The sequence below is a fragment of the Oncorhynchus masou genome, chromosome 7, assembly GCF_036934945.1.
Source record: "Oncorhynchus masou masou isolate Uvic2021 chromosome 7, UVic_Omas_1.1, whole genome shotgun sequence".
NCBI lineage: Eukaryota > Metazoa > Chordata > Actinopteri > Salmoniformes > Salmonidae > Oncorhynchus > Oncorhynchus masou.
In genome coordinates, this window is record NC_088218.1 from 17,139,645 (window position 1) to 17,164,644 (window position 25,000).

General features: G+C 46.5%; 3 protein-coding genes and 1 long non-coding RNA gene across 4 annotated transcripts in view; 1 reads left to right on the forward strand and 3 right to left on the reverse strand.

Annotated features, from left to right (window-relative positions):
- LOC135543392 (cohesin subunit SA-1-like) overlaps positions 1 to 7,269 on the forward strand; it is a 48,876-nt gene extending 41,607 nt beyond the window's left edge. The window contains exons 25-27 of the mRNA XM_064970605.1: positions 5,377 to 5,491; positions 5,604 to 5,684; positions 5,794 to 7,269. Coding sequence (XP_064826677.1) covers positions 5,377 to 5,491; positions 5,604 to 5,684; positions 5,794 to 5,817 — 220 coding nt within the window. The 3' untranslated portion in view covers positions 5,818 to 7,269. The remainder of the gene's footprint in view (positions 1 to 5,376; positions 5,492 to 5,603; positions 5,685 to 5,793) is intronic.
- A 1,008-nt stretch (positions 7,270 to 8,277) lies between these two features.
- LOC135543394 (propionyl-CoA carboxylase beta chain, mitochondrial-like) lies at positions 8,278 to 14,446 on the reverse strand. Its single transcript, XM_064970606.1, has 13 exons — positions 14,177 to 14,446; positions 13,955 to 14,074; positions 13,764 to 13,832; positions 13,620 to 13,676; positions 13,413 to 13,526; positions 12,134 to 12,244; positions 11,787 to 12,016; positions 11,578 to 11,659; positions 11,377 to 11,500; positions 11,066 to 11,173; positions 10,698 to 10,897; positions 8,938 to 9,037; positions 8,278 to 8,861 (listed from the first exon to the last, which is right to left on the reverse strand). Exons 1-13 carry the CDS (start codon positions 14,420 to 14,422, stop codon positions 8,740 to 8,742), a joined length of 1,683 nt encoding a protein of 560 aa, XP_064826678.1. The 5' UTR covers positions 14,423 to 14,446; the 3' UTR covers positions 8,278 to 8,739.
- LOC135543395 (uncharacterized) lies at positions 9,139 to 10,688 on the reverse strand. Its single transcript, XR_010456212.1, has 2 exons — positions 9,469 to 10,688; positions 9,139 to 9,364 (listed from the first exon to the last, which is right to left on the reverse strand). It is a non-coding gene; the product is annotated as an uncharacterized LOC135543395 (long non-coding RNA).
- Positions 14,447 to 14,905: 459 nt separating the features above from the next.
- Positions 14,906 to 19,991, reverse strand: LOC135543396 (neutral cholesterol ester hydrolase 1-like). Its single transcript, XM_064970607.1, has 6 exons — positions 19,512 to 19,991; positions 17,600 to 17,843; positions 16,901 to 16,970; positions 16,522 to 16,693; positions 16,307 to 16,446; positions 14,906 to 16,221 (listed from the first exon to the last, which is right to left on the reverse strand). Exons 1-6 carry the CDS (start codon positions 19,650 to 19,652, stop codon positions 15,735 to 15,737), a joined length of 1,254 nt encoding a protein of 417 aa, XP_064826679.1. The 5' UTR covers positions 19,653 to 19,991; the 3' UTR covers positions 14,906 to 15,734.
- Between the last annotated feature and the right edge of the window lie 5,009 nt (positions 19,992 to 25,000).

The window sequence follows — 25,000 nt, forward strand, 5'->3', positions numbered from 1 at the left end:
GTGTGTATGTACTGACCCCCCCCACACCTCTCTCTCTCTCTCTCTCTCTCTCTCTCTCTCTCTCTCTCTCTCGTCTAGTGTGTGTATGTACTGACCCCCCCACACCTCTCTCTCTAGTCTAGTGTGTGTATGTACTGACCCCCCCACACCCCCTCTCTCTCTCTAGTCTAGTGTGTGTATGTTCTGACCCCCCACCTCTCTCTCTCTCTCTAGTATAGTGTGTGTTTGTACTGACCCCCCCACCTCTCTCTCTCTCTAGTCTAGTGTGTATATGTACTGACCCCCCCACCTCTCTCTCTAGTCTATTGTGTGTATGTTCTGACCCCCACCTCTCTCTCTCTCTAGTCTAGTGTGTGTATGTACTGACCCCCACCCTCTCTCTCTCTCTCTCTCTAGTCTAGTGTGTGTATGTTCTGACCCCCCCCCTCTCTCTCTCTCTCTCTCTAGTCTAGTGTGTGTATGTTCTGACCCCCACCCTCTCTCTCTGTCTCTCTAGTGTGTGTATGTACTGACCCCCCCCCTCTCTCTCTCTCTCTCTCTCTCTCTCTAGTCTAGTGTGTGTATGTACTGACCCCCCCCCAACTCTCTCTCTCTCTCTCTCTAGTCTAGTGTGTGTATGTACTGACCCCCCCACCTCTCTCTCTCTCTCTAGTCTAGTGTGTGTATGTACTGACCCCCCCCACACCTCTCTCTCTCTCTCTCTCTCTCTCTAGTCTAGTGTGTGTATGTTCTGACCCCCCACCTCTCTCTCTCTCTCTAGTCTAGTGTGTGTATGTACTGACCCCCCCACCTCTCTCTCTCTCTAGTCTAGTGTGTATATGTACTGACCCCCCACCTCTCTCTCTCTCTAGTCTAGTGTGTATATGTACTGACCCCCCACCTCTCTCTCTCTCTCGTCTAGTGTGTGTATGTTCTGACCCCCACCTCTCTCTCTCTCTCTAGTCTAGTGTGTGTATGTTCTGACCCCCCCACCTCTCTCTCTCTCTCTCTCTCTCTAGTCTAGTGTGTGTATGTTCTGACCCCCACCTCTCTCTCTCTGTCTCTCTAGTGTGTGTATGTACTGACCCCCCCACCTCTCTCTCTCTCTCTCTCTCTCTCTAGTCTAGTGTGTGTATGTACTGACCCCCCCCCTCTCTCTCTCTCTCTCTCTCTAGTCTAGTGTGTATATGTACTGACCCCCCACTCTCTCTCTCTCTAGTCTAGTGTGTATATGTACTGACCCCCCACCTCTCTCTCTCTCTAGTCTAGTGTGTGTATGTACTGACCCCCACTCTCTCTCTCTCTAGTCTAGTGTGTGTATGTTCTGACCCCCCCCTCTCTCTCTCTCTCTCTCTAGTCTAGTGTGTGTATGTTCTGACCCCCCACCTCTCTCTCTCTCTGTCTCTCTAGTGTGTGTATGTACTGACCCCCCACCCCTCCTCTCTCTCTCTCTCTCTCTCTCTCTCTCTCTCTCTCTCTAGTCTAGTGTGTGTATGTACTGACCCCCCCCCTCTCTCTCTCTCTCTCTCTCTCTCTAGTCTAGTGTGTGTATGTACTGACCCCCCCCACCTCTCTCTCTCTCTCTCTAGTCTAGTGTGTGTATGTACTGACCCCCCCACCTCTCTCTCTCTAGTCTAGTGTGTGTATGTACTAACCCCCCCCACTCTCTCTCTCTCTCTCTCTCTCTCTCTCTCTCTCTAGTCTAGTGTGTATGTACTGACCCCCCACCCCACCTCTCTCTCTCTCTCTCTAGTCTAGTGTGTAAGTACTGACCCCCCCCTCTCTCTCTCTCTCTCTCTCTAGTCTAGTGTGTGTATGTACTGACCCCCCCACCTCTCTCTCTCTAGTCTAGTGTGTGTATGTACTGACCCCCCACCTCTCTCTCTCTCTCTCTCTAGTCTAGTGTGTGTATGTACTGACCCCCCACTCTCTCTCTCTCTCTCTCTCTAGTCTAGTGTGTGTATGTACTGACCCCCACCTCTCCCTCTCTCTCTCTCTCTAGTCTAGTGTGTGTATGTACTGACCCATCCACCTCTCTCTCTCTCTAGTCTAGTGTGTGTATGTACTGACCCCCCACCTCTCTCTCTCTCTAGTCTAGTGTGTGTATGTACTGACCCCCCACCCTCTCTCTCTCTCTCTCTAGTCTAGTGTGTGTATGTACTGACCCCCCCCCCCTCTCTCTCTCTAGGCTAGTGTGTATGTACTGACCCCCCCACTCTCTCTCTCTCTAGTCTAGTGTGTGTATGTACTGACCCCCCCCCACTCTCTCTCTCTCTAGTCTAGTGTGTGTATGTACTGACCCATCCACTCTCTCTCTCTCTCTAGTCTAGTGTGTGTATGTACTGACCCCCCCACTCTCTCTCTCTCTAGTCTAGTGTGTGTATGTACTGACCCCCCCACCTCTCTCTCTCTCTAGTCTAGTGTGTGTATGTACTGACCCATCCACCTCTCTCTCTCTCTCTAGTCTAGTGTGTGTATGTTCTGACCCCCCCACCTCTCTCTCTCTCTCTAGTCTAGTGTGTGTATGTTCTGACCCCCCCACCTCTCTCTCTCTAGTCTAGTGTGTGTATGTACTGACCCATCCACCTCTCTCTCTCTCTCTAGTCTAGTGTGTGTATGTACTGACCCATCCACCTCTCTCTCTCTCTAGTCTAGTGTGTGTATGTACTGATCCCCCACCTCTCTCTCTCTCTAGTCTAGTGTGTGTATGTACTGATCCCCCACCTCTCTCTCTCTCTAGTCTAGTGTGTGTATGTACTGATCCCCCCCTCTCTCTCTCTCTCTCTCTCTAGTCTAGTGTGTGTATGTACTGACCCCCCCCCTCTCTCTCTCTCTCTCTCTCTCTCTCTCTAGTCTCTCTCTCTCTCTCTCTCTCTCTCTCGTCTAGTGTGTGTATGTACTGACCCCCCCCACACCTCTCTCTCTCTAGTCTAGTGTGTGTATGTACTGACCCCCCCCACACTCTCTCTCTCTCTCTAGTCTAGTGTGTGTATGTTCTGACCCCCCACCTCTCTCTCTCTCTAGTCTAGTGTGTGTTTGTACTGACCCCCCCACCTCTCTCTCTCTCTAGTCTAGTGTGTATATGTACTGACCCCCCACCTCTCTCTCTAGTCTATTGTGTGTATGTTCTGACCCCCCTCTCTCTCTCTCTAGTCTAGTGTGTGTATGTACTGACCCCCACTCTCTCTCTCTCTCTCTAGTCTAGTGTGTGTATGTTCTGACCCCCCCACCTCTCTCTCTCTCTCTCTCTAGTCTAGTGTGTGTATGTTCTGACCCCCCACCTCTGTCTCTCTAGTGTGTGTATGTACTGACCCCCCCCACCTCTCTCTCTCTCTCTCTCTCTCTCTCTCTCTCTCTCTCTCTAGTCTAGTGTGTGTATGTACTGACCCCCCCCACCTCTCTCTCTCTCTCTAGTCTAGTGTGTGTATGTACTGACCCCCCACTCTCTCTCTCTCTCTAGTCTAGTGTGTGTATGTACTGACCCCCCCACACCCTCTCTCTCTCTCTCTCTCTCTCTCTCTAGTCTAGTGTGTGTATGTTCTGACCCCCCACCTCTCTCTCTCTAGTCTAGTGTGTGTATGTACTGACCCCCCCCCACCTCTCTCTCTCTCTAGTCTAGTGTGTATATGTACTGACCCCCCCACCTCTCTCTCTCTCTAGTCTAGTGTGTATATGTACTGACCCCCCCACTCTCTCTCTCTCTAGTCTAGTGTGTGTATGTACTGACCCCCCCCTCTCTCTCTCTCTCTAGTCTAGTGTGTGTATGTTCTGACCCCCCACCTCTCTCTCTCTCTCTCTCTAGTCTAGTGTGTGTATGTTCTGACCCCCCACCTCTCTCTCTCTGTCTCTCTAGTGTGTGTATGTACTGACCCCCCCCCTCTCTCTCTCTCTCTCTCTCTCTAGTCTAGTGTGTGTATGTACTGACCCCCCCACCTCTCTCTCTCTCTCTCTCTCTCTAGTCTAGTGTGTGTATGTACTGACCCCCCACCTCTCTCTCTCTCTCTAGTCTAGTGTGTGTATGTACTGACCCCCCCACCTCTCTCTCTAGTCTAGTGTGTGTATATACTGACCCCCCCACCTCCCTATCTCTCTCTAGTCTAGTGTGTGTATGTTCTGACCCCCCCCCACCTCTCTCTAGTCTAGTGTGTATGTACTGACCCCCCCACCTCTCTCTCTCTAGTCTAGTGTGTGTATGTTCTGACCCCCCCACCTCTCTCTCTCTAGTCTAGTGTGTGTATGTTCTGACCCCCCCACCTCTCTCTAGTCTAGTGTGTGTATTTTCTGACCCCCCCACCTCTCTCTCTCTCTCTCTCTAGTCTAGTGTGTATGTACTGACCCCCCCACCTCTCTCTCTCTCTAGTCTAGTGTGTGTATGTACTGACCCCCCCACCTCTCTCTCTCTAGTCTAGTGTGTGTATGTACTGACCCCCCGCTCTCTCTCTCTCTAGTCTAGTGTGTGTATGCACTGACCCCCCCACCTCTCTCTCTCTCTCTAGTCTAGTGTGTGTATGTACTGACCCCCCCCCACCTCTCTCTCTCTCTCTCTAGTCTAGTGTGTGTATGTACTGACCCCCCCACCTCTCTCTCTCTCTCTCTCTCTAGTCTAGTGTGTGTATGTACTGACCCCCTACCTCTCTCTCTCTCTAGTCTAGTGTGTGTATGTACTGACCCCCCACCTCTCTCTCTCTCTCTGGTCTAGTGTGTGTATGTACTGACCCCCCCCACTTCTCTCTCTCTAGTCTAGTGTGTGTATGTACTGACCCCCCCACCTCCTCTCTCTCTATCTCTCTCTAGTCTAGTGTGTGTATGTTCTGACCCCCCACCTCTCTCTCTCTAGTCTAGTGTGTGTATGTACTGCCCCCCCACCTCTCTATCTCTCTCTAGTCTAGTGTGTGTATGTACTGACCCCCCCACCTCTCTCTCTCTCTAGTCTAGTGTGTATATGTACTGCCCCCCACCTCTCTATCTCTCTCTAGTCTAGTGTGTGTATGTACTGCCCCCCCACCTCTCTATCTCTCTCTAGTCTAGTGTGTGTATGTACTGACCCCCCCCACTTCTCTCTCTCTAGTCTAGTGTGTGTATGTACTGACCCCCACCTCTCTCTCTCTCTCTCTCTCTCTAGTCTAGTGTGTGTATGTTCTGACCCCCCACCTCTCTCTCTCTAGTCTAGTGTGTGTATGTACTGCCCCCCCACCTCTCTATCTCTCTCTAGTCTAGTGTGTGTATGTACTGACCCCCCCACACCTCTCTATCTCTCTCTAGTCTAGTGTGTGTATGTACTGACCCCCCACCTCTCTCTCTCTCTAGTCTAGTGTGTGTATGTACTGCCCCCCCACCTCTCTCTCTCTCTCTAGTCTAGTGTGTGTATGTACTGACCCCCCACCTCTCTCTCTCTAGTCGTGGTCTGATGGAGGATGACGCAGAGCCAATCTTTGAGGACGTCATGATGTCATCGCGAGGTCAACTGGAGGACATGAACGAGGAGTTCGAAGACACCATGGTCATCGACCTGGTCAGTGACATTACTTCCTGTCTGTCGTGTTTGATTCGATCGTCAATTCTGTTGTGTAATTTGTCCAGTGTGTATCGCTTCATTCGTTGATTCTGGCGTTCTGTCGTTCCAGCCTCCCTCCAGGAACAGGCGTGAGAGGGCGGAGCTCAGACCAGACTTCTTCGACTCAGCAGCCATGATCGAGGACGAGTCGGTAAGCAGAACACACACACAGCCTTGCAGTGGTAAACCAGTGTGACCCTAAGACATGATCCATGATGATATCTGTCTTTTAACGACATCTCTTTCGTCCGTTATCCCAGGGTTTCACCATGCCCATGTTCTGATCCAGTGTTCCCAGTCCTTCCTGGAAGGGGGAGGGGCCTTCTACAGGATGAGCTGTCACTCAAACGTCAGACTGTCTGTCAGAACTTTTATCACACACACTTGAACACCCAGACGATCAGCCAGTTGACGGCCTTGTGTTTGTGTGTGGATCTGTTGGGATCTACCCTGAAGCTCCAGGGATCCACTCAATGGCCGGCCTGAAGGATCCCACTCAATCCTGAGAATTTCGGACAAAATATCGTACATAGAGAAGATCTTTTATCGTTCAGTGGACGTGTGGGTGTGTTGGCTACAAACCAGACAGAATATCAGACAAAATATCGTACAAAACATTGTTCCACATTTCTTTAAAAATATTGTAAACTTTCGGCCCTTCCTTCCTGACTTGTTTTAAATTCCTGTTATTGTTAGCGTTCTGGCTAATCTTTCCGCTAGCTCTGTGGTACTCATGGCCCTGTGCGCCCGGCTATACAGTCCCCCATGCCACACAGTTGTATGGTTGTTTCGTTCCACTTCCGACGTCATGTATAGACCCCCCCCCCGATGGAACTTGATATTTAATGTGATAAATCTTTACTCTTTCATTTCTTTACTCTCTCACTCCTGTCTCTCTTTACTCTCTCTTCCCTTTCGATAGTGTTGAGAATATCCTGTATTTGGTTTTATTGGCAAATGCACCAAACAGCAAGCAATGGGACCAGAACTAGAAGAGTTCTCACTGGCCATACAAGACGCTGTTACATCATAGCCAAATCCCAAGCCCCTCCCCCTCAGAGCTTCAGACAGACACACCCACGGTGGAATCGCGGCTTTTTAAAGACATTTTAAAAATAAATATATTTTGAATTTCAGTAGCTTTAGTACAAAGTTTTAAATGAAGTGAGTTTTTAATTTTTTTGTCTGATTTATTTGTTTGTACAGTTATCTTTCTGAAAAAGTATCTTGTTTGTTGCCAAACGGTTGCCTAAATGCTTATATCTGATTAGGCCCTACTGCTCAGGCTGTTGCCATGGATACCCAGCCTGTTAAGCGCCATATAAGGGTGTGTCCAGTGCGACCATAGATAGTTGTGCAGGCTCAGTCTAAAGTGACTTCCTTTTCATCTGCACTGATGAGGAAGAACTGGACAGGTAACTGCTAATATCCAGTAGCCTGTCCTATTTTCAGATCAGTGCAAATGAAGGTGGAGACCAGCAGAGAATACCCCTCTAGTCTTATGTGGCTGTAGTTACACATAACAGTTGATTGGTTGTCTTATCACTTTGACCCACCCCTATTGTTCTTCTACTGGCTGGTTAAGCTGTCCTTCTGTAAATATCAGAGATGATTGGTTCTTTCTGTAGCGATGGCATCACCTGCCCTTTAATAACCTTCTAAAATACTGTGGTTTTTTTTCTTCCTGTGAACTTGTTGATCTTATCTTTTTTAAATAAATAAAATCTGTAATCTAATCCTGGATTGTGTGTTTTGGACCGGTTCAAAGAATAGACTCTACATATACATACATATAGACCCTACGGAAAGTATTCAGACCCCTTGACTTTTCACATTTTGTTACGTTACAGCCTTATTAAAAAAAGGATTAAATGTTTCCCTTATCAATGACAAAGTGAAAACAGGTTGACATTTTTGCACATTTGTAAAAAAACAACCTGAATTTACCAATATTCAGACTCTTTGCTGTGAGACTAAATTGAGCTCAGGTGCATTCTGTTTCCCTCTGTCATCCTTGAACCTGATTTGGAATAAGGCCGCAACATAATGTGGAATATTTTCCAAATGCACTGTGTATATAAAAATAAGACAAGCTGTCTACTTGATTCCAGAGGGGGAGGACCAAGAACTATGGAGACTGAGCCCCAACAACAGTATCTGTACTTTTTTTCTCCATACATTTTCCCTGACACCCAAAGTACTCATTACAAGTCCAATTCTTAAACTGAACAAGAGAACATCCCTCCTGCCTCTCATCTGGAAGACTTACTAAATGTCACTTGGTGAGCCTCTGGCTCTCCGTATATAGTACCAAAATGGCTGCTGTCAAATTTGCTTAATGTAAGGAATTTTAAAGTTATACTTTTACTTTTGACACTTAAGTATATTTTAGCAATTACATTACACACACGTTCAAACTCATTGGGATATAAAAGTTCTGTCTCACACACGGACATCTTTACAATTTCAATGATTTTATTTAACAAACCAGTCTGTTGATTTAACCAGACAGAAAAATGCTGATTCCTCCTAACAAGTCCCACAGGGTTAGGGACAGATAAGGATCTAATCCAGGGCTCTCCAACCCTGTTCCTGTAACTGACCTGATTCAGCTTATCAACCAACAAATTGTTAAAATTCCTAGATTAACTGAAAACCTGATTCAGGAGCTTATCCAGGAACAGGGTTGGAGTGAAAACCTACAAGGTATCAGGAACAGGGTTGCGAAAACCTAGGATTCCAGGAACAGGGTTGGAGTGAAAACCTACAGGAAGGTAGCTCTCCAGGAACAGGGTTGGAGTGAAAACCTACAGGAAGGTATCTCTCCAGGAACAGGGTTGGAGTGAAAACCTACAGGTAGGTATCTCTCCAGGAACAGGGTTGGAGTGAAAACCTACAGGTAGGTATCTCTCCAGGAACAGGGTTGGAGTGAAAACCTACAGGTAGGTATCTCTCCAGGAACAGGGTTGGAGTGAAAACCTACAGGTAGGTATCTCTCCAGGAACAGGGTTGGAGTGAAAACCTACAGGTAGGTATCTCTCCAGGAACAGGGTTGGAGTGAAAACCTACAGGAAGGTATCTCTCCAGGAACAGGGTTGGAGTGAAAACCTACAGGTAGGTATCTCTCCAGGAACAGGGTTGGAGAGCCCTGCTCTAAGCTACAGGTGAAATTAGAGACCGACAGGTCGGGTGGTTGAAGGTGTCTGTTAGAGTGGGATGTTGGCGTGTTTCTTCCAGGGGTTGGTCTGTTTCTTGGAGGCCAGAACCTCCAGATCCCTACAGATCCTCTTCCGGGTGGTCGACGGCACGATGATGTCATCCACGAACCCTAAAACACACACAGTTACTATGTAGGAGTGGGTGTAATGTTTGTTGGAACGGATGGAGTGTGTGTGTGTGTGTACCTCTGACAGCAGCAGGGAAAGGGTTGGCAAACTTCTCTACGTATTCAGCCTCCTGCTCTGCCTGGTTGGATTTCCCTCTGAAGATGATCTGTACAGCACCCTGGGAACATGTCAGAGAGGCAGACATGTTGGATGTTTTCAAGTGAGCACTAACCTTTTCCCATTTTGACATTGTGAATGTTACCTTGGTCTTGTGTAGAAGGTGTGTGTGTGTTGTGTTACCTTGGTCTTGTGTAGAAGGTGTGTGTTGTGTTACCTTGTTGTGTAGAAGGTGTGTGTGTGTTGTGTTACCTCGGTCTTGTGTAGAAGGTGTGTGTTGCGTTACCTTGGTCTTGTGTAGAAGGTGTGTGTTGCGTTACCTTGGTCTTGTGTAGAAGGTGTGTGTGTTGTGTTACCTCGGTCTTGTGTAGAAGGTGTGCGTTGTTACCTTGGTCTTGTGTAGAAGGTGTGTGTTGTTACCTTGGTCTTGTGTAGAAGGTGTGTGTGTTGTGTTACCTTGGTCTTGTGTAGAAGGTGTGTGTGTTGTGTTACCTTGGTCTTGTGTAGAAGGTGTGTGTGTTGCGTTACCTTGGTCTTGTGTAGAAGGTGTGCGTGTTGCGTTACCTTGTTGTGTAGAAGGTGTGTGTGTTGTGTTACCTTGGTCTTGTGTAGAAGGTGTGTGTGTTGTGTTACCTTGGTCTTGTGTAGAAGGTGTGCGTGTTGCGTTACCTCGGTCTTGTGTAGAAGATGTGTGTGTTGTGTTACCTCGGTCTTGTGTAGAAGGTGTGTGTGTTGCGTTACCTTGTTGTGTAGAAGGTGTGTGTGTTGTGTTACCTTGGTCTTGTGTAGAAGGTGTGCGTGTTGCGTTACCTTGTTGTGTAGAAGGTGTGTGTGTTGTGTTACCTTGGTCTTGTGTAGAAGGTGTGCGTGTTGCGTTACCTTGTTGTGTAGAAGGTGTGTGTGTTGTGTTACCTTGGTCTTGTGTAGAAGGTGTGTGTGTTGCGTTACCTTGGTCTTGTGTAGAAGGTGTGTGTGTTGCGTTACCTCGGTCTTGTGTAGAAGGTGTGCGTGTTGTGTTACCTTGGTCTTGTGTAGAAGGTGTGTGTGTTGTGTTACCTTGTTGTGTAGAAGGTGTGCGTGTTGCGTTACCTTGTTGTGTAGAAGGTGTGTGTGTTGTGTTACCTCGGTCTTGTGTAGAAGGTGTGTGTGTTGCGTTACCTTGTTGTGTAGAAGGTGTGTGCTGCATTACCTTGGTCTTGTGTAGAAGGTGTGTGTGTTGTGTTACCTTGGTCTTGTGTAGAAAGTGTGTGTGTTGCGTTACCTTGGTCTTGTGTAGAAGGTGTGCGTGTTGCGTTACCTCGGTCTTGTGTAGAAGATGTGTGTGTTGTGTTACCTCGGTCTTGTGTAGAAGGTGTGCGTGTTGCGTTACCTTGTTGTGTAGAAGGTGTGTGTGTTGTGTTACCTTGGTCTTGTGTAGAAGATGTGTGTGTTGTGTTACCTCGGTCTTGTGTAGAAGGTGTGCGTGTTGCGTTACCTTGTTGTGTAGAAGGTGTGTGTGTTGTGTTACCTTGGTCTTGTGTAGAAAGTGTGTGTGTTGCGTTACCTTGGTCTTGTGTAGAAGGTGTGTGTGTTGTGTTACCTTGGTCTTGTGTAGAAGGTGTGTGTTGCGTTACCTTGGTCTTGTGTAGAAGATGTGTGTGTTGCGTTACCTCGGTCTTGTGTAGAAGATGTGTGTGTTGCGTTACCTCGGTCTTGTGTAGAAGGTGTGTGTGTTGTGTTACCTTGGCTCCCATCACGGCCACCTCTGCAGACGGCCAGGCGTAGTTCACATCTCCTCTCAGGTGCTTGGAACTCATGACGTCATACGCTCCTCCGTAGGCCTTCCTCGTGATGATGGTGATCTTGGGGACGGTGGCCTCAGCAAAGGCAAACAGTAGCTTGGCCCCGTGTCGGATGATACCGCCATACTCCTGAGACGTACCTGAGAGAAACGGCGAGGAAGGTGGAATCCTCTGGTTTGAAACAAATCTAACTTGTTTTGATTAAAAATGACAGTTGATCGCAGTACGGACGTTTCACAATTTATGTGAAAGCTGTCCAGTGAGTCATCTGCCAATTATTCATGAGGAAAGTCAGACTTGAGCACTACCTGGCAGGAAACCAGGCACGTCCACGAAGGTGAGGATGGGGATGTTGAAAGCATCACAGAAACGAACGAAGCGAGCTCCCTTCACTGATGAGTTAATGTCCAGACAACCTGCACACACACAGGAGAAGTATCATTATCATCATCACCCCCACCGTCAACATTCCACCACCACCATCATCATTATTATCGTCATAACCACCACCATCATCATCGTCATCACCACCACTACCACCGTCATTATCGTCACCATCATTACCACCATCACAACCACCACCATCATCATCACTAATCCATCTGACTCTACTACTCACCAGACGCTACTTTAGGTTGATTCCCTACAATTCCAACAGTTCGTCCGTTCATGCGAGCGAATCCCACTACGATGTTTTTAGCGTAGTTAGGCATGATCTCAAAGAACTCCCTCTCGTCCGCAATCTAAAGTTAAAACCACAGATCAATAGACAACAGGCTATGTGTGTGTGTGTGTGTGTGTGTGTGTGTGTGTGTCCTACCCCCTGGATGATGTCCAGCATGTCGTAGGCTTTAGTGGTCTCAAAGGGAACAATGGTGTCCAGACCAGGAACCAGTCTATCACTGGAGAGGAGAGAGATCAAACATCCTCCAAAGGCTATTCATATGGATTACATTTCAGGAATATCCCAAATGCCATGGTCAGTTCTGGGATTGGCTAGTCTGTCAGAGGTGTTCTGTGGTTGGGTACCTAGGGTCGTGGCACTCAGTAACGGGGGCGGGGTCCTGGTTGCTAAGAGGAAGGAAGTTGAAGAAGTTTCGGAGGTTGAGCAGAGCATCGATGTCGTTCTCAAACGCACGGTGAGCGACGCCTGACACGGCGGTGTGTGTTTTAGCTCCTCCCAGTTCCTCCTGAGTGACGTCTTCATTGGTGACAGACTTCACTACGTCAGGACCTGTGATGAACAGGTATGAGGTGTCCTACACACACACACACAAAATCAAAGATCTGGATATAACCCATGTTAGTTGTATTAATTGTACAGTAAATCTATACAGGAAGGGTCCTGTGGTTCTCCTATACTGTGTGTGTCTTACCTTGACCATAAAGGTGAAGTCGGTCAGGGCAGGAGAGTAGACAGCTCCTCCAGCACAGGGACCCATGATCAGAGAGATCTGAGGAACCACACCTGAAGCCATCACATTCCTCTACAGAGACAAGGAGAGACCAGAAGAGAGCGTGAGACAGGAAGAGAGCGAGAGACCGGGAGAGACAGGAAGAGAGCGAGAGACAGGAAGAGAGCGAGAGACTGGGAGAGACCGGGAGAGAGCGAGAGACCGGGAGAGAGCGAGAGAGCGGAAGAGAGCGAGAGACCGGAAGAGAGCGAGAGAGAGACCGGGAGAGAGCGAGACCGGGAGAGAGCGAGAGACCGGAAGAGAGCGAGAGAGCGAGAGACCGGGAGAGAGCGAGAGACCGGGAGAGACCGGAAGAGAGCGAGAGACCGGGAGAGAGCGAGAGACCGGGAGAGAGCGAGAGACCGGGAGAGAGCGAGAGAGACAGGGAGAGAGCGAGAGACCGCGAGAGAGACAGGGAGAGAGGAGAGAGACAGGGAGAGAGCGAGAGAGACAGGGAGAGAGCGAGAGAGACAGGGGAGAGCGAGAGAGACAGGGAGAGAGCGAGAGAGACAGGGGGAGAGAGAGACAGGGAGAGAGAGACAGGGAGAGAGCGAGAGAGACAGGGAGAGAGCGAGAGAGACAGGGAGAGAGCGAGAGAGACAGGGAGAGAGCGAGAGAGACAGGGAGAGAGCGAGAGAGACAGGGAGAGAGCGAGAGAGACAGGGAGAGAGCGAGAGAGACAGGGAGAGAGCGAGAGACAGGGAGAGAGCGAGAGACAGGGAGAGAGCGAGAGACCGGGAGAGAGCGAGAGACCGGGAGAGACCGGAAGAGAGCGAGAGACCGGGAGAGAGCGAGAGAGACAGGGAGAGAGCGAGAGAGACAGGGAGAGAGCGAGAGAGACAGGGAGAGAGCGAGAGAGACAGGGAGAGAGCGAGAGAGACAGGGAGAGAGCGAGAGAGACAGGGAGAGAGCGAGAGACAGGGAGAGAGCGAGAGAGACAGGGAGAGAGCGAGAGAGACAGGGAGAGAGCGAGAGACAGGGAGAGAGCGAGAGACAGGGAGAGAGCGAGAGACAGGGAGAGAGCGAGAGACAGGGAGAGAGCGAGAGACAGGAAGAGAGAGAGAGACAGGAAGAGAGAGAGAGACAGGAAGAGACAGGAAGAGAGCGAGAGACCGGAGAGAGAGCACATTTAGAAGCAATGTCATTTATTTGCTGCCATCCTTATCCCAGTAACCAGTCTAATCAAGCCCCGCCCCCCTACCAGGAAGATGTCAGCGTATCCAGCCAGTGACTCCACCCCCTCCTGTATCCTGGCTCCGCCAGAGTCGTTTAGACCAATGACTGGAGCACCCACCATCATGGCCTGGTCCATGATCTACAGACAAAAAGGGATGTGACTAGAAGTAATGAATGAGAAGCAGGAGTGGTGTGAACCACCAGGCCCTGGAGAGTGAGCCCGTCCTCCTACCTTACAGATCTTCTGTGCGTGAGCCCCAGACAGACTGCCTCCAAATACTGTGAAGTCCTAAGACAGAGCAAGAGACATTTATTATGAAAATAAATGGGAACTACTTGCGTGTGTGTGTGTGTGTGTGTGTGTGTGTGTGTGTACCTGACTGAAGACATACACCAGCCTTCCGTTGATCCTCCCCTGTCCAGTCACCACACTGTCCCCTGCGAACTAGAGGGAGAGGGAAGCTGAAACCATGTTGATGACTGAATCAACATTTTAAAAAATGAATCAGTTTATTCCATTGTGTCCATAGGCTGGATAAAATGTAGGAACCTCTATGGTGAAGTTACCTTGTTGTGGTCCTCTTCCATGCCGAAGTCAGAGCAGCGATGTTCCACAAACATGTCACACTCTACAAACGAGTCTTTATCCAACAGGAGCTCAACTCTCTCTCTGGCTGTCAGCTTCCCCTGTGGAGAAGATCATTACACAGACAAAACGTTAAACGGACCGGCAAACAGATAAATACACCATCAAACTGACAGACACCTGCGCATGCTCAGATTATTTACCCTTTTGTGTTGCGCGTCAATTCTCTTCTGACCTCCTCCGATCAGCGCAGCATTCCTCTTTCTGTCTATCCTCTCCTGAACCGATAGATGACTAACGGAATACCACCGCCGCGACTGTTGCTGCAGCTCGGACTGTGCAACGGCTGCCGAAGCCACGCCATGTTTTACCTGTCCGAATGTTTTAAAAGAAGCTTTTAGTCCGGAAAGCAGAACGCAACGGCTCCGTGCAACAGCGAAGGCCGCCATTGTTGTCTGACTGACGTTTAGTGGGTGGGGACTGTGTAAAAGTGACGCGCGTTTGAGCCAATCACCAGAAGCTATTTTTTGAATGGCCAGTCAAAAACGAAGTAGATCTGGATAGGGATTGACTTCCTTTGTCAACATATTAAGAACCGTATATGATAGGTCAACCTTGAGAGGTTGGAGCTTTATAGTTAGTGGTATCAATGTCATGGAAATACAAACTACACTTCCCCGAAAGTTGGTTTGGTATCTCCTCTGTGATTGGTCGGTCTGACCGACGCCCTTTGCCCCTTCCCTCCTAGCCACGACTCCTTTCCTAAGCACTGTTGTAGAGCTAACATCATTGGATTGGTAGAATAAGCAACATGCTAAACATGCATTATACATGTGTCACTCATCTATATGTTGAAATCGTTTTGAAACCTATGTCTATAATGCACTGTCTCTCTGTGTGTGTAGGCCTACAGTATAAAACAAGAGAAACACTCAAACTGATCAATATTTATTGGAGGGTTAAACATCTATCAACCATTACAATCATAATTGTACATAAAGTACTGAAACCCAGCAGCAGTTACTGGGGACAACTGAGATCATTCTGTTCAGTGGAAAACAATCAAGCTCTCAGTGTTGTGGGTTGAAAAGTCCTCACCCAATACCCTGTCTAAAGAACATACCTCATTTTCAAGTTTTGTTATTGTATTTACAGCACCAGGGGATCGTGTTGTATGACCTTTTAAGTCCTCATGGCTTTTTCATCTAGGCACAATTCTATATAGATTGCATTGATGTATAACCCAGTTGTGCACATAGCATAATTCAACCCAATCTATTCTAGAAATAGGTCTCTTATGGAGTCAGCAGATTACCCAGATTACTACATTCTAACACTGCGCATTGATTGGCTTAGATGGAAGTTTATTTTAGTGTATTAGTTTGACAGACAGATAACATACTGCATATGTATTGTTCAGGTCAGGTGAGCAGAGCTGGGATAGGATGACGTGTGTGTGGGTTTAACTGAACCAAACGTATTGTGACACACACACACACACACACCCCAGAGTGCAAACAGCTACAATCAGGGAACGGTGTCTCTGTTATATTCTTACATTCTAACACTGTTTAAAACACCCGTCCAACCCAGTTTGATCCAATTTAACCCAGTAAGAGACACCCAGGTCAACAATCAGTTTGAACCCAGTTTAAAAGCCTTATCTGCTTGTCTAACCTGGACATTGGTCTGAAATTCTGACTGCAAGAAGGCTTTGTGTTTGCAGCTGCATAGACACACACACATACACACACACACACACTAGAGGTTTTCTTGCAGCCAGTCCATGTATCCTCTGATCATTCGTTCCCCCACATCGAAGAAAAATGGCCAGTGAGCAAAACTCAAGGCGCCGTGGAAACCGTCGTCATAGTGATGGCTGGAAACCGTGACGCCAGCGTCTTGTAGCCTCCTGGTGTACATCAACCCATCGTCTCTGAGCACATCGTACTCACATGTTACAATGTAAGCTCGCGGCGTTCTACCCAGAACCCCCTGCTCCGCCATCAGCGGCGCCGCTCGGACATCCAGCAACCCCGACAGAAGATCACCCTCCTGCCCTGTGACCTCCTGTGACCCCATCTCCATGCCAACAGGCTTGTAATGCTTAATGTGTTTGGCCGGCAGAAGGTTGGTCCAGTTGAGATGGGAGCGGAGGGAGGGAGGGATGGAGGGATGATGGAGGAAGGAGGGGGACAAGAGGAGGGGATGGAGAGAGGTATCAACCCCCAGGTAGAGCAGCCAGAACCTACGGAGAAAAAGAGAGAAGAGTCACTAACACAGGTGTGTATGTGATTGTGCGTGACTGTGTGTGAACATGTATGTGTGTGTACCTGGCCATCATAGAGCGGTGTAGCATGGGCATGTTGTGGTTCTGTTGGTAGGATGGAGTGTTGAGGTCTAGACCCTGGAGGACTGGGTAGATTAACGCCTGAACACTGAACTTCACACTCACACTGTCATCTACCGAGATCTGTGAAGACAGGGGGAGTGTGTTAGTGTGTCTGTGTCGACACGTCTGTGTGTGAGTGTGTGTGTGTGTGTGTACCTGCTGTGCGACCGCTGCAGCCAGGTTTCCTCCAGCGCTGTCGCCTGACACGGCCACGCGCTGTGGATCCACAGACAACTTTCCCAGAATGCCCGGCTCCAAGAAGTGCTTGGCCGCAGCCAGACAGTCCTCATACTGCACAGGGAAATGCACTTCTGGAGCCAGACGGTACCTACACATACACACACACACACACACACACACACACACACTTATGGTAAAATTGACAAAAAACACTTTTCAATCCTTTTAACAGTTCTGTCCAAACCTTAACTTGTTACTATAGCATTATAAGAACCCAATACTTTCCTGTTGAGTGTGTGTCTGTGTGTGTGTGTAGAACTGAAGCTAATACAGTGTGAAAACAGGAGACACTTACTCAACAGACACAACCACTGCATTCAGCTCATCAGACATCTGCCTACACAAGACATCATAGCTCCCCATCTCTGAGAGAAAGACAGGGAGAGGGGGAAGAGAGAGGTGGGAGAGTAGAGGAGAGAGAGATGGGGGAGTAGAGGAGAGAAAGAGAGATGGGGGAGTAGAGAAGGAGAGAGATGGGGGAGTAGAGAAGGAGAGAGATGGGTGGAGTAGAGAAGGAGAGAGATGAGGGGAGAAGAGGAGAGAAAGAGAGATGGGGGAGTAGAGAAGGAGAGAAGGAGAGAGAGATGGGGGAGTAGAGAAGAAGAGAGAGATGAGAAAGAGGGGGGAGTAGAGTAGAGGAGAGAAGAGAGAGATGAGGGGAGTAGAGAAGGAGAGAGAGATAGGGGGAGTAGAGGAGAGAAAGAGAGATGGGGGAGTCGAGAAAGAGAGAGTGATGGGGGAGTAGAGAAGGAGAGAGAGATAGGGGGAGTAGAGAAGGAGAGAGATGGGGGAGTAGAGAAGGAGAGAAAGCGAGAGATGGGGGAGTGGAGAAGGAGAGAGAGATGGGGGGAGTAGAGGAGGAGAGAAAGAGAGAGAGATGGGGGGGAGTAGAGGAGAAAAAGAGAGAGGATGACAGTGAAAAACCAAAGGTTGTTACATTAGGATTACATCATGACCTAGATGTGTTTATGCTGGTAAACATACACACACTTACTGGTGGTCCCCAGGGCCCATCCTCCTCCATGGTAGAACATCACAGCCCTCCTCAGACCCCCGTCTCCTCCTCCCGCGGCGGGGGGCTCGTACACGCGCACCGGGACTCTGTTAAAGTCCACGTCACTCACCCTCATCCCGCCTCCCTGCCCTCCCGCCATCTCCCCCGGGGACCCCAGCCCCAATGTGGACCCCCGAATCACTGTGATGTGGTGACTGAGACCTAGAAACTGGCACAGGTCACCCTGGGGGAGAGGGGGAGGGAGAGAGAAGGACAGGGAGATCGACCTTTGAATGAGGTCTGAGAGAGCTGGAGTATCCCTGGTAGTAGCCTAGTGGTTAGAGTGTTGGACTAGAAACCGGAAGGTTGCAAGTTCAAATCCCCGAACTGACAAGGTACAAATATGTCGTTCTGCCCCTGAACAGGCAGTTAACCCACTGTTCCTAGGCTGTCATTGAAAATAAGAATTTGTTCTTAACTGACTTGCCTAGTTAAATAAAGGTAAAATTTAAAAAAATGCTAACCCTGTTCTAGGGGCTAGGGCTTTGACTTGAGAGTGAGTGTTTGTTCTGTCCTACCAAATCCATGGTCAATGTCACACCCTTGGCAATGACCACCATAGGAGTTTGCAAGTCAGCACAGATCTTTGACCAGGATAGGGCTCCCCAAGGCCCCTTTTAACAATCTGTCTCTGTCGGTCCTTTCACCTACTAGCCTAAAGCCTGGGGTCTAGACAACGTTGTGAATGTTGCTCTCTTCTCCACTGACACAAGTTACATTAGCTAAAGGTGCTCTGTTCACCCCAGTGTGTATGTGCGTGTTTGTTTATGTGTCTTTACCCCAGGCACTACTTACATCATGACTGTGTGAAATCTAGGTGAAGGGCCACACACACACACTAGAAATTATCTTGGCTGCAGGGAAGTCAGGAGCAGGAGAGCAGAACTGGGTAATAACCGGAGCAGTTTAAGCAAAAACCAACAGCACTCAGAACAACAAAATATGGGTACAATATAACCCGTCGCAAACCAGTCAGAGTGCACAAATACTCTACAACAAACAATTTCACACACAGACATGGGGGGAACAAACCAGGTGTGTGGGAAAACAAGACAAAACAAATGGAAAATTAAAGGTGGATTGGCAATGGCTAGAAGACCGGTGACGTCGACCGCCGCCCGAACAAGGAGAGGAACCGACTTCGGCAGAAGTAGCTAGTTCAAATTAATTATCCAAATATGATTTCCCACAAGGGCTGGAGAAAGCACAGTGAAGCATTGTTTTATGTCTGTCACCAAATCAGTTCACATGTTCTACTTGTTCAGACTAACTAGCTGCTTTACAACACATAGCATGTTAACTGCATTATAAACTATCTAGCTAGTTTAGCCTCCAATTCAGTGTCTCAAACCAACAGGCCTAAACCTGCTGCACCTGACTGGGATACTGTCACACCCTGAACTGTTTCACCTGTCTTTGTGATTGTCTCCACCCCCCTCCAGGTGTCACCCATGTTACCCATTATCCCCTGTGTACTTATACCTGTGTTCTCTGTTTGTCTGTTGCCAGTTCGTCTTGTTTGTCAAGTCAACCAGCGGTTTTGTGACAGTCCCCAGTCTCTCTTTTCTCGTCCTCCTGGTTTTTGACCCTTGCCTGTCCTGACCCTGTGCCCACCCGCCTGATCACTCTACCTGAGCCTGCCTGCCTGCCGTCCTGTACCTTTGATCCACCTCTGGATTACCGACCTCTGCCTGCCTTGCATCTGAGTCTTACCTTGATTCATGATAGATACATAGGTCGAGTAATAGAGAAAGTATTGCATTGCCTACTAACGTTACTCGTTAACACAAAGAACTGTCAAGCTAATGCAATGTAAAGTATGATTGGGTTTATAGCTATTCTTGTTTCTTACCACTTGCAGCATAGCACGGAATAAGGCGTCCAACAGCATCAGTTTCAAATGATCCTCAATGGCAGCAGGTAACGGTGTATAGATGTAATAAGGAACACCCACCGTTAATATCAATGTTACTACAATAGAAGACAACTTCATCTTGACAACACCAGTATTGCTCGCTATCTCCCCAACATGAACACGTATATCAACGGCAACATGGGGCTGTGCAGTCAGTGTGACAACACTGCCAAAGTCCAGTGTGATGTAACGTTAGTTAGCTTTAATATTAAAGATTCGGAATTTGCTCGTTAATACCTGTTAAACGGAACATGCAATAATTATAGAAATGACATATTCTGAATACGCGGACGATAGCGAACACGTTACACGCCTTGTTTTTGCAATTCGGTGTCGTATTTTCTTTTTAGAGTCGAAATGTAAAACGTTGCTCTCTCCTCTGCTCAGTAGTAATGTCTTAAAACTGCGACGCCTACTTTTGCATGTTAATGAAACATGTCAAGTTTCTTAAGCACATGACATCGCTATCAAATCCACGGCAATTTGCAGAGCTTTTTTTTTATATATATTTACTTCATCAATTCATTTTTATTCACTTTACAGAGAAATACTTCCAAAAACCCGTAAATTCTTCCACCCAATAGGACTAGATGAATAAAAACAACTTTGGTTCAGGGACCTCGCCCGTCCAATCTATGGCAATGACTTTTTTATTTGTTTCATTGTTTACTTTGGCTGTTTTCAATAAAAACGTATGAAAAAATACTTGTTTATAACTTCAAAACCTTCCACCCCATATCACTTGAACCAACTTGTTTTGGTTCACGGACCTCATCAATACAATATAAGGCAATTACTTTTGCAGTTTTTGACTTGGGCTATTTTCTATAAATGTAATATCACTATATGTAAAACAATAAATAAAAAGACTTGCTTAAAACTTCAACAACTTCCACCCCTAAGGAGTTTAAACGCACCTGTTATTTATTCAGGGACCTTGTCTGTACAATCTACAGGAAGTACTTTCAGATTTTCTGACTGGCTATTTTCTATGCTATTGAATGGACTTTCAATTAAAAACACTTCCTTCAAACTCCAATAGCTTTCACACCATATCACTTTCATGATACCGTATGTTATTGTGCTTTTGGGAGTCAGGAAAAATGTATGGTGTAAAATGTACATTATTTTCTTTAGGAATGTAGCGCAGTAAAAGTATGCAAAAATATGAATAGTAAAGTATAGATACCTAAAAGAAACTACTACTTTAATGTATTTTTACTTAAGTACTTTACACCACTGCATACATTATACATGTGTCACTCATCTATATGTTGACATTTTGAAACTCAGTGTCTATATTGCACCGGCTGTGTGTGTGTGTGTGTGTGTGTGTGTGTGTGTGTGTGTGTGTGTGTGTGTGTGTGTGTGTGTGTGTGTGTGTGTGTGTGTGTGTGTGTGTGTGTGTGTGTGTGTGTGTGTGTTACAATTATAATTGTACATAAAGTACTGAAACCCAGCAGCAGTTACTGGGGACAACTGAGATCATTCTGTTCAGTGGAAAACAATCAAGCTCTCAGTGTTGTGGGTTGAAAAGTCCTCACCCAATACCCTGTCTAAAGAACATACCTCATTTTCAAGTTTTGTTATTGTATTTACAGCACCAGGGGATCGTGTTGTATGACCTTTTAAATTGAAATGTATTGAAACACCATTTTACCAGTATTATAATCGTCTTTGATTCGTCTAGAAAATAATATCTGATCATGGCTGCGGTCGTACTATTCAGGAATTGATATATTTTTGTAGTTTTTCTCAGACAGCCATAGACAAATGTCATTTCCATCACGACATTAAACATCCATTTTAGTTGAAAATGAAATATCATACAATTATTTTATAACACATTTCTTATACATTTGTACATGAACTTGCATTAAATATCCTTTTTTTGTCCTTTTTCCCTGTTGTTGCTCTGCTGTTGACATCACGTTCATAGAATCTAGTGGGTTTCTCTTCTGTAGCTGTGCTAATTATGTTACACGGCTTTTTCCTGGAGTATTGAAGACTTGAGGGCCTGTTTTCATTTGCCCTCGTTGCTTTTGCTGAAAATCCAAATTCTCTGTTTGCAGCTTTGACCAGGCGTACTTTCTCAGGATGTTGCCTCTGAGCATTCTTACTTTTGCTTTAACTTTGCAATGATGGCATTTTGAAACAACAAAATCCTTCTCAAGTTCTTTGGAGTTCCCTTCATTTTCTGTTTTGTCTTTGGGGAATCTTGTCTCTCCATTTTCTTCATCAGTTGATAATACATTTGCTTTGTATTTCTCAGTTTTCCATTAAGCTTAATCAAGTTTGACATTTGTCGTGCAAAGATCTCAATGTTTTTGAGCCTTTTTTCTTCCAGCAAGTATATATATTTATTTTAGATTCTTCAAAGTAACCACCCTTTCCCTTGATGACAGATTTGCACACTCTTGGCATTCTCTCAACCAGCATCATGAGGAATGCTTTTCCAACAGTCTTGAAGGAATTCCCACATATTCTGAGCACTTGTTGGCTGCTTTTCCTTCACTCTGTGGTGCAACTCATCCCAAACCATTCACAATTAAGTTGATGTCGGGTGATTGTGGAGGCCAGGTCATCTGATGCAGCACCATCTCTGTCCTTCTTGGTCAAATAGCCCTTACACAGCCTGGAGGTGTGTTTTGGGTCATTGTCCTATTGAAAAACAAATGATTGTCCCACTAAGCGCAAACCAGATGGGATGGCGTATCTTGAGTTGAGTTTATTTTTATTTTTACAGGGACAGTGCACATTAATCAACGTTTCAGTAAAAGTGCCGGTTTTAGCCAGCCGGCTAATTTTCAACCGCAGTCCCTGGGCAGGTTATTAAAAACAATTACAATATAGACAATAGCAACATAGAACAAGCAAGACATAGCAACATAGGACAAGCAAAACGTAGCATACAGACAGAGCAACATAGAGCAAAAAGCAGCAAGACAAAATTCATAAAAGCAAACAAAGTGTTTCCACACCTCACAAGCTACAGACAACAGACAACATGGAAAGCGGCAACACACAGCTAGGGACCATGTTCACAAATCTGATTGACCTTTAGCCATGTCTTCAAGCATTTTGTGAAAGTGTGATATGTGGTGCAGTTATGTGTGTCTGATGGCAGTGTATTCCAGACATGGGAAGCTCTCACAGAGAATGCAGATTTACTAAAGGTGCTTTTCCTTAGGGGAACTATACAGTCACCTCTCATGGCAAACCTTGTGGATCTGCTGCCATATGTCTGGGTTTTCTGTTTAACAAAAATATTGAGTGGAGGGGGAGCCAGGCCATTAAGGATTTTGAATACAAGACATGTGTCGGTGTATTGCACAAGATATTCCCAACTCAAGAGCTCATGCTTTCTAAGGATGTGACAATGATGATGGCTATTGGGCTTCCTATCAAGCACTTTGAGAGCCTGTTTGTAGACAGACTGAATAGGTTTTAATGTTGTACAGCAAGCTTGGGCCCAACTAGTCAAGCCGTATGTTAAGTGGGGGAGTATCATAGAGTTGAAGTACAGTTTTGCTACCTCATTAGTCAAACAATTTCGTATAAATCGGAAATTAGCTAGGTTGAATTTAGTTATTTGAATTACCTTTTTCACATGCTTTTTAAAAGAGAGGTTGGAATCAAGTATGATGCCAAGGTACTTAAAATCGGATACCACCTGGAGCTTCTCCCCTGACACATAGACATCTGGCTCAGTAGTATCTGTTGCCCTCTTTGTGAAGAACATGCAAACAGTTTTTTTCACATTGAGATGCAAACACGAGTCACTGAGCCACTTTGTAACCTGGACCATTACAGTAGTGAGTTCTTGTGCAGCTTGTTGTTTGCTCTTTGCATGCACATATATCACTGTATCATCTGCATACATTTGAACTTCAGACCCAGTACAGACAGAAGGCAGATCATTAATGTACAGGCTGAACAGGAGGAGCCCCAGTATTGACCCTTGGGGCACGCCCACATCATAGCTACGATAGGGCGACAGCTCCTTGCTCACTCTGACACACTGAGTTCTGCCTTCAAGGTATGATTTCATCCATCTCAAGGCATCAGGGGAAAAGTTGAAAAGTCTGTCACGATCGTCATAATAACACTCGGACCAAAGCGCAGCTTGGAATTGGTTCGACATATTTTATTGATAGTCAAATGCACAAAAAATAATAAAGAATAAACGATACCTGATGCTCAAGCAGTGCTCACAGGCAACTACACAAAAACAAGATCCCACAAAACTCAGTGGGGAAATGGCTGCCTAAATATGATCCCCAATCAGAGACAACGACAAACAGCTGCCTCTGATTGGGAACCATACCAGGCCAACATAGAAATAAATGCACTAGATCACCCACCCTAGTCACACCCCAACCCGAACCAAAATAGAGAATAAAAAGGCTCTCTATGGTCAGGGCGTGATAGTATCGCTGCAGAATGCAGCCATGCTGGTTAAGTGTGCCTTGAATTCTAAATACATCACAGCCAGTGTCACCAGCAAAGCACCCCCACACCTTCACACCATCACATCATCACACCTCCTCCTCCATTCTCCGGTCTAATGTCCATTGCTCATGTTTCTTGGCCCAAGCAAGTCTCTTTTTCTTATTGGTGTTCTTTATTAGTGGTTTCTTTGCAGCAATTTGACCATTTAGGCCTGATTTCATGATGACTCCTCTGAACAGTTGAAGTTGAGATGTGTCTGTTACTTGAACTCTGCGAAGCATTTATTTGGGCTGCAGTCTGAGGCTGGTATCTCTAATGAACTTATCGTCTGCAGCAGAGGTAACTCTGGGTCTTCCTTTCCTTTCATCATAGAGCTTGATGGTTTTTGTGACTGCACTTGAAGAAACCTTTCTTGAACTTATCCGGATAGACTGACCTTCATGTTTTAAAGTAATGATGGACTGTCGTTTTTCTTTGCTTATTTGAGCTGTTCTTGCCATAATATGGACTTGGTATTTTACCAAATAGGGCTATCTTCTGTATACCAACCCTACCTTGTCACAACACAACTGATTGGCTCAAACGCATTAAGAAGGAAAGAAATTCTACAAATGAACTTTTAACAAGGTACACCTGTTAATTTAAATTTATTCCAGGTGACTTCCTCATGAAGCTGGTTGAGAGAATGCCAAGAGTGTGCAAAGCTGTCATCAAGGCAAAAGGTGGCAACTTTGAAGGATCTCAAATATAAAATATATTTTGATTTGTTTAACACTTTTTTGGTTACTGCTTGATTCCATATGTGTTAATTCATAGTTTTGATGTCTTCGCTATTATTCTACAACGTAGAAAATAGTAAAAATAAAGAAAACCCATTGAATGAGTAGGTGTGTCCAAACTTTTGACTGGTACTGTAATCCTGACAAAGTCCTAATCATAAAGCTAAGAATACTGCACTCCAAGGTCCCTTAACT

What these genes read in the sequence shown, in the direction of transcription:
- LOC135543394 (XM_064970606.1), bottom strand. Translation starts at nt 14,422, where the DNA reads ATGGCGGCCTTCGCTGTTGCACGGAGCCGTTGCGTTCTGCTTTCCGGA. An exon ending in ACTTCACCTTTATGGTCAAG is followed by an intron (nt 12,017 to 12,133) that starts GTAAGACACACA and finishes GTGTGTGTGTAG; the next exon opens with GACACCTCATACCTGTTCAT. An exon ending in TTTCCCTGCTGCTGTCAGAG is followed by an intron (nt 8,862 to 8,937) that starts GTACACACACAC and finishes TGTGTGTTTTAG; the next exon opens with GGTTCGTGGATGACATCATC.
- LOC135543396 (XM_064970607.1), bottom strand. Translation starts at nt 19,652, where the DNA reads ATGAAGTTGTCTTCTATTGTAGTAACATTGATATTAACGGTGGGTGTT. An exon ending in GCAGTGGTTGTGTCTGTTGA is followed by an intron (nt 16,694 to 16,900) that starts GTAAGTGTCTCC and finishes GTGTATGTGTAG; the next exon opens with GTACCGTCTGGCTCCAGAAG. An exon ending in CTGCAGCGGTCGCACAGCAG is followed by an intron (nt 16,447 to 16,521) that starts GTACACACACAC and finishes CTGTCTTCACAG; the next exon opens with ATCTCGGTAGATGACAGTGT.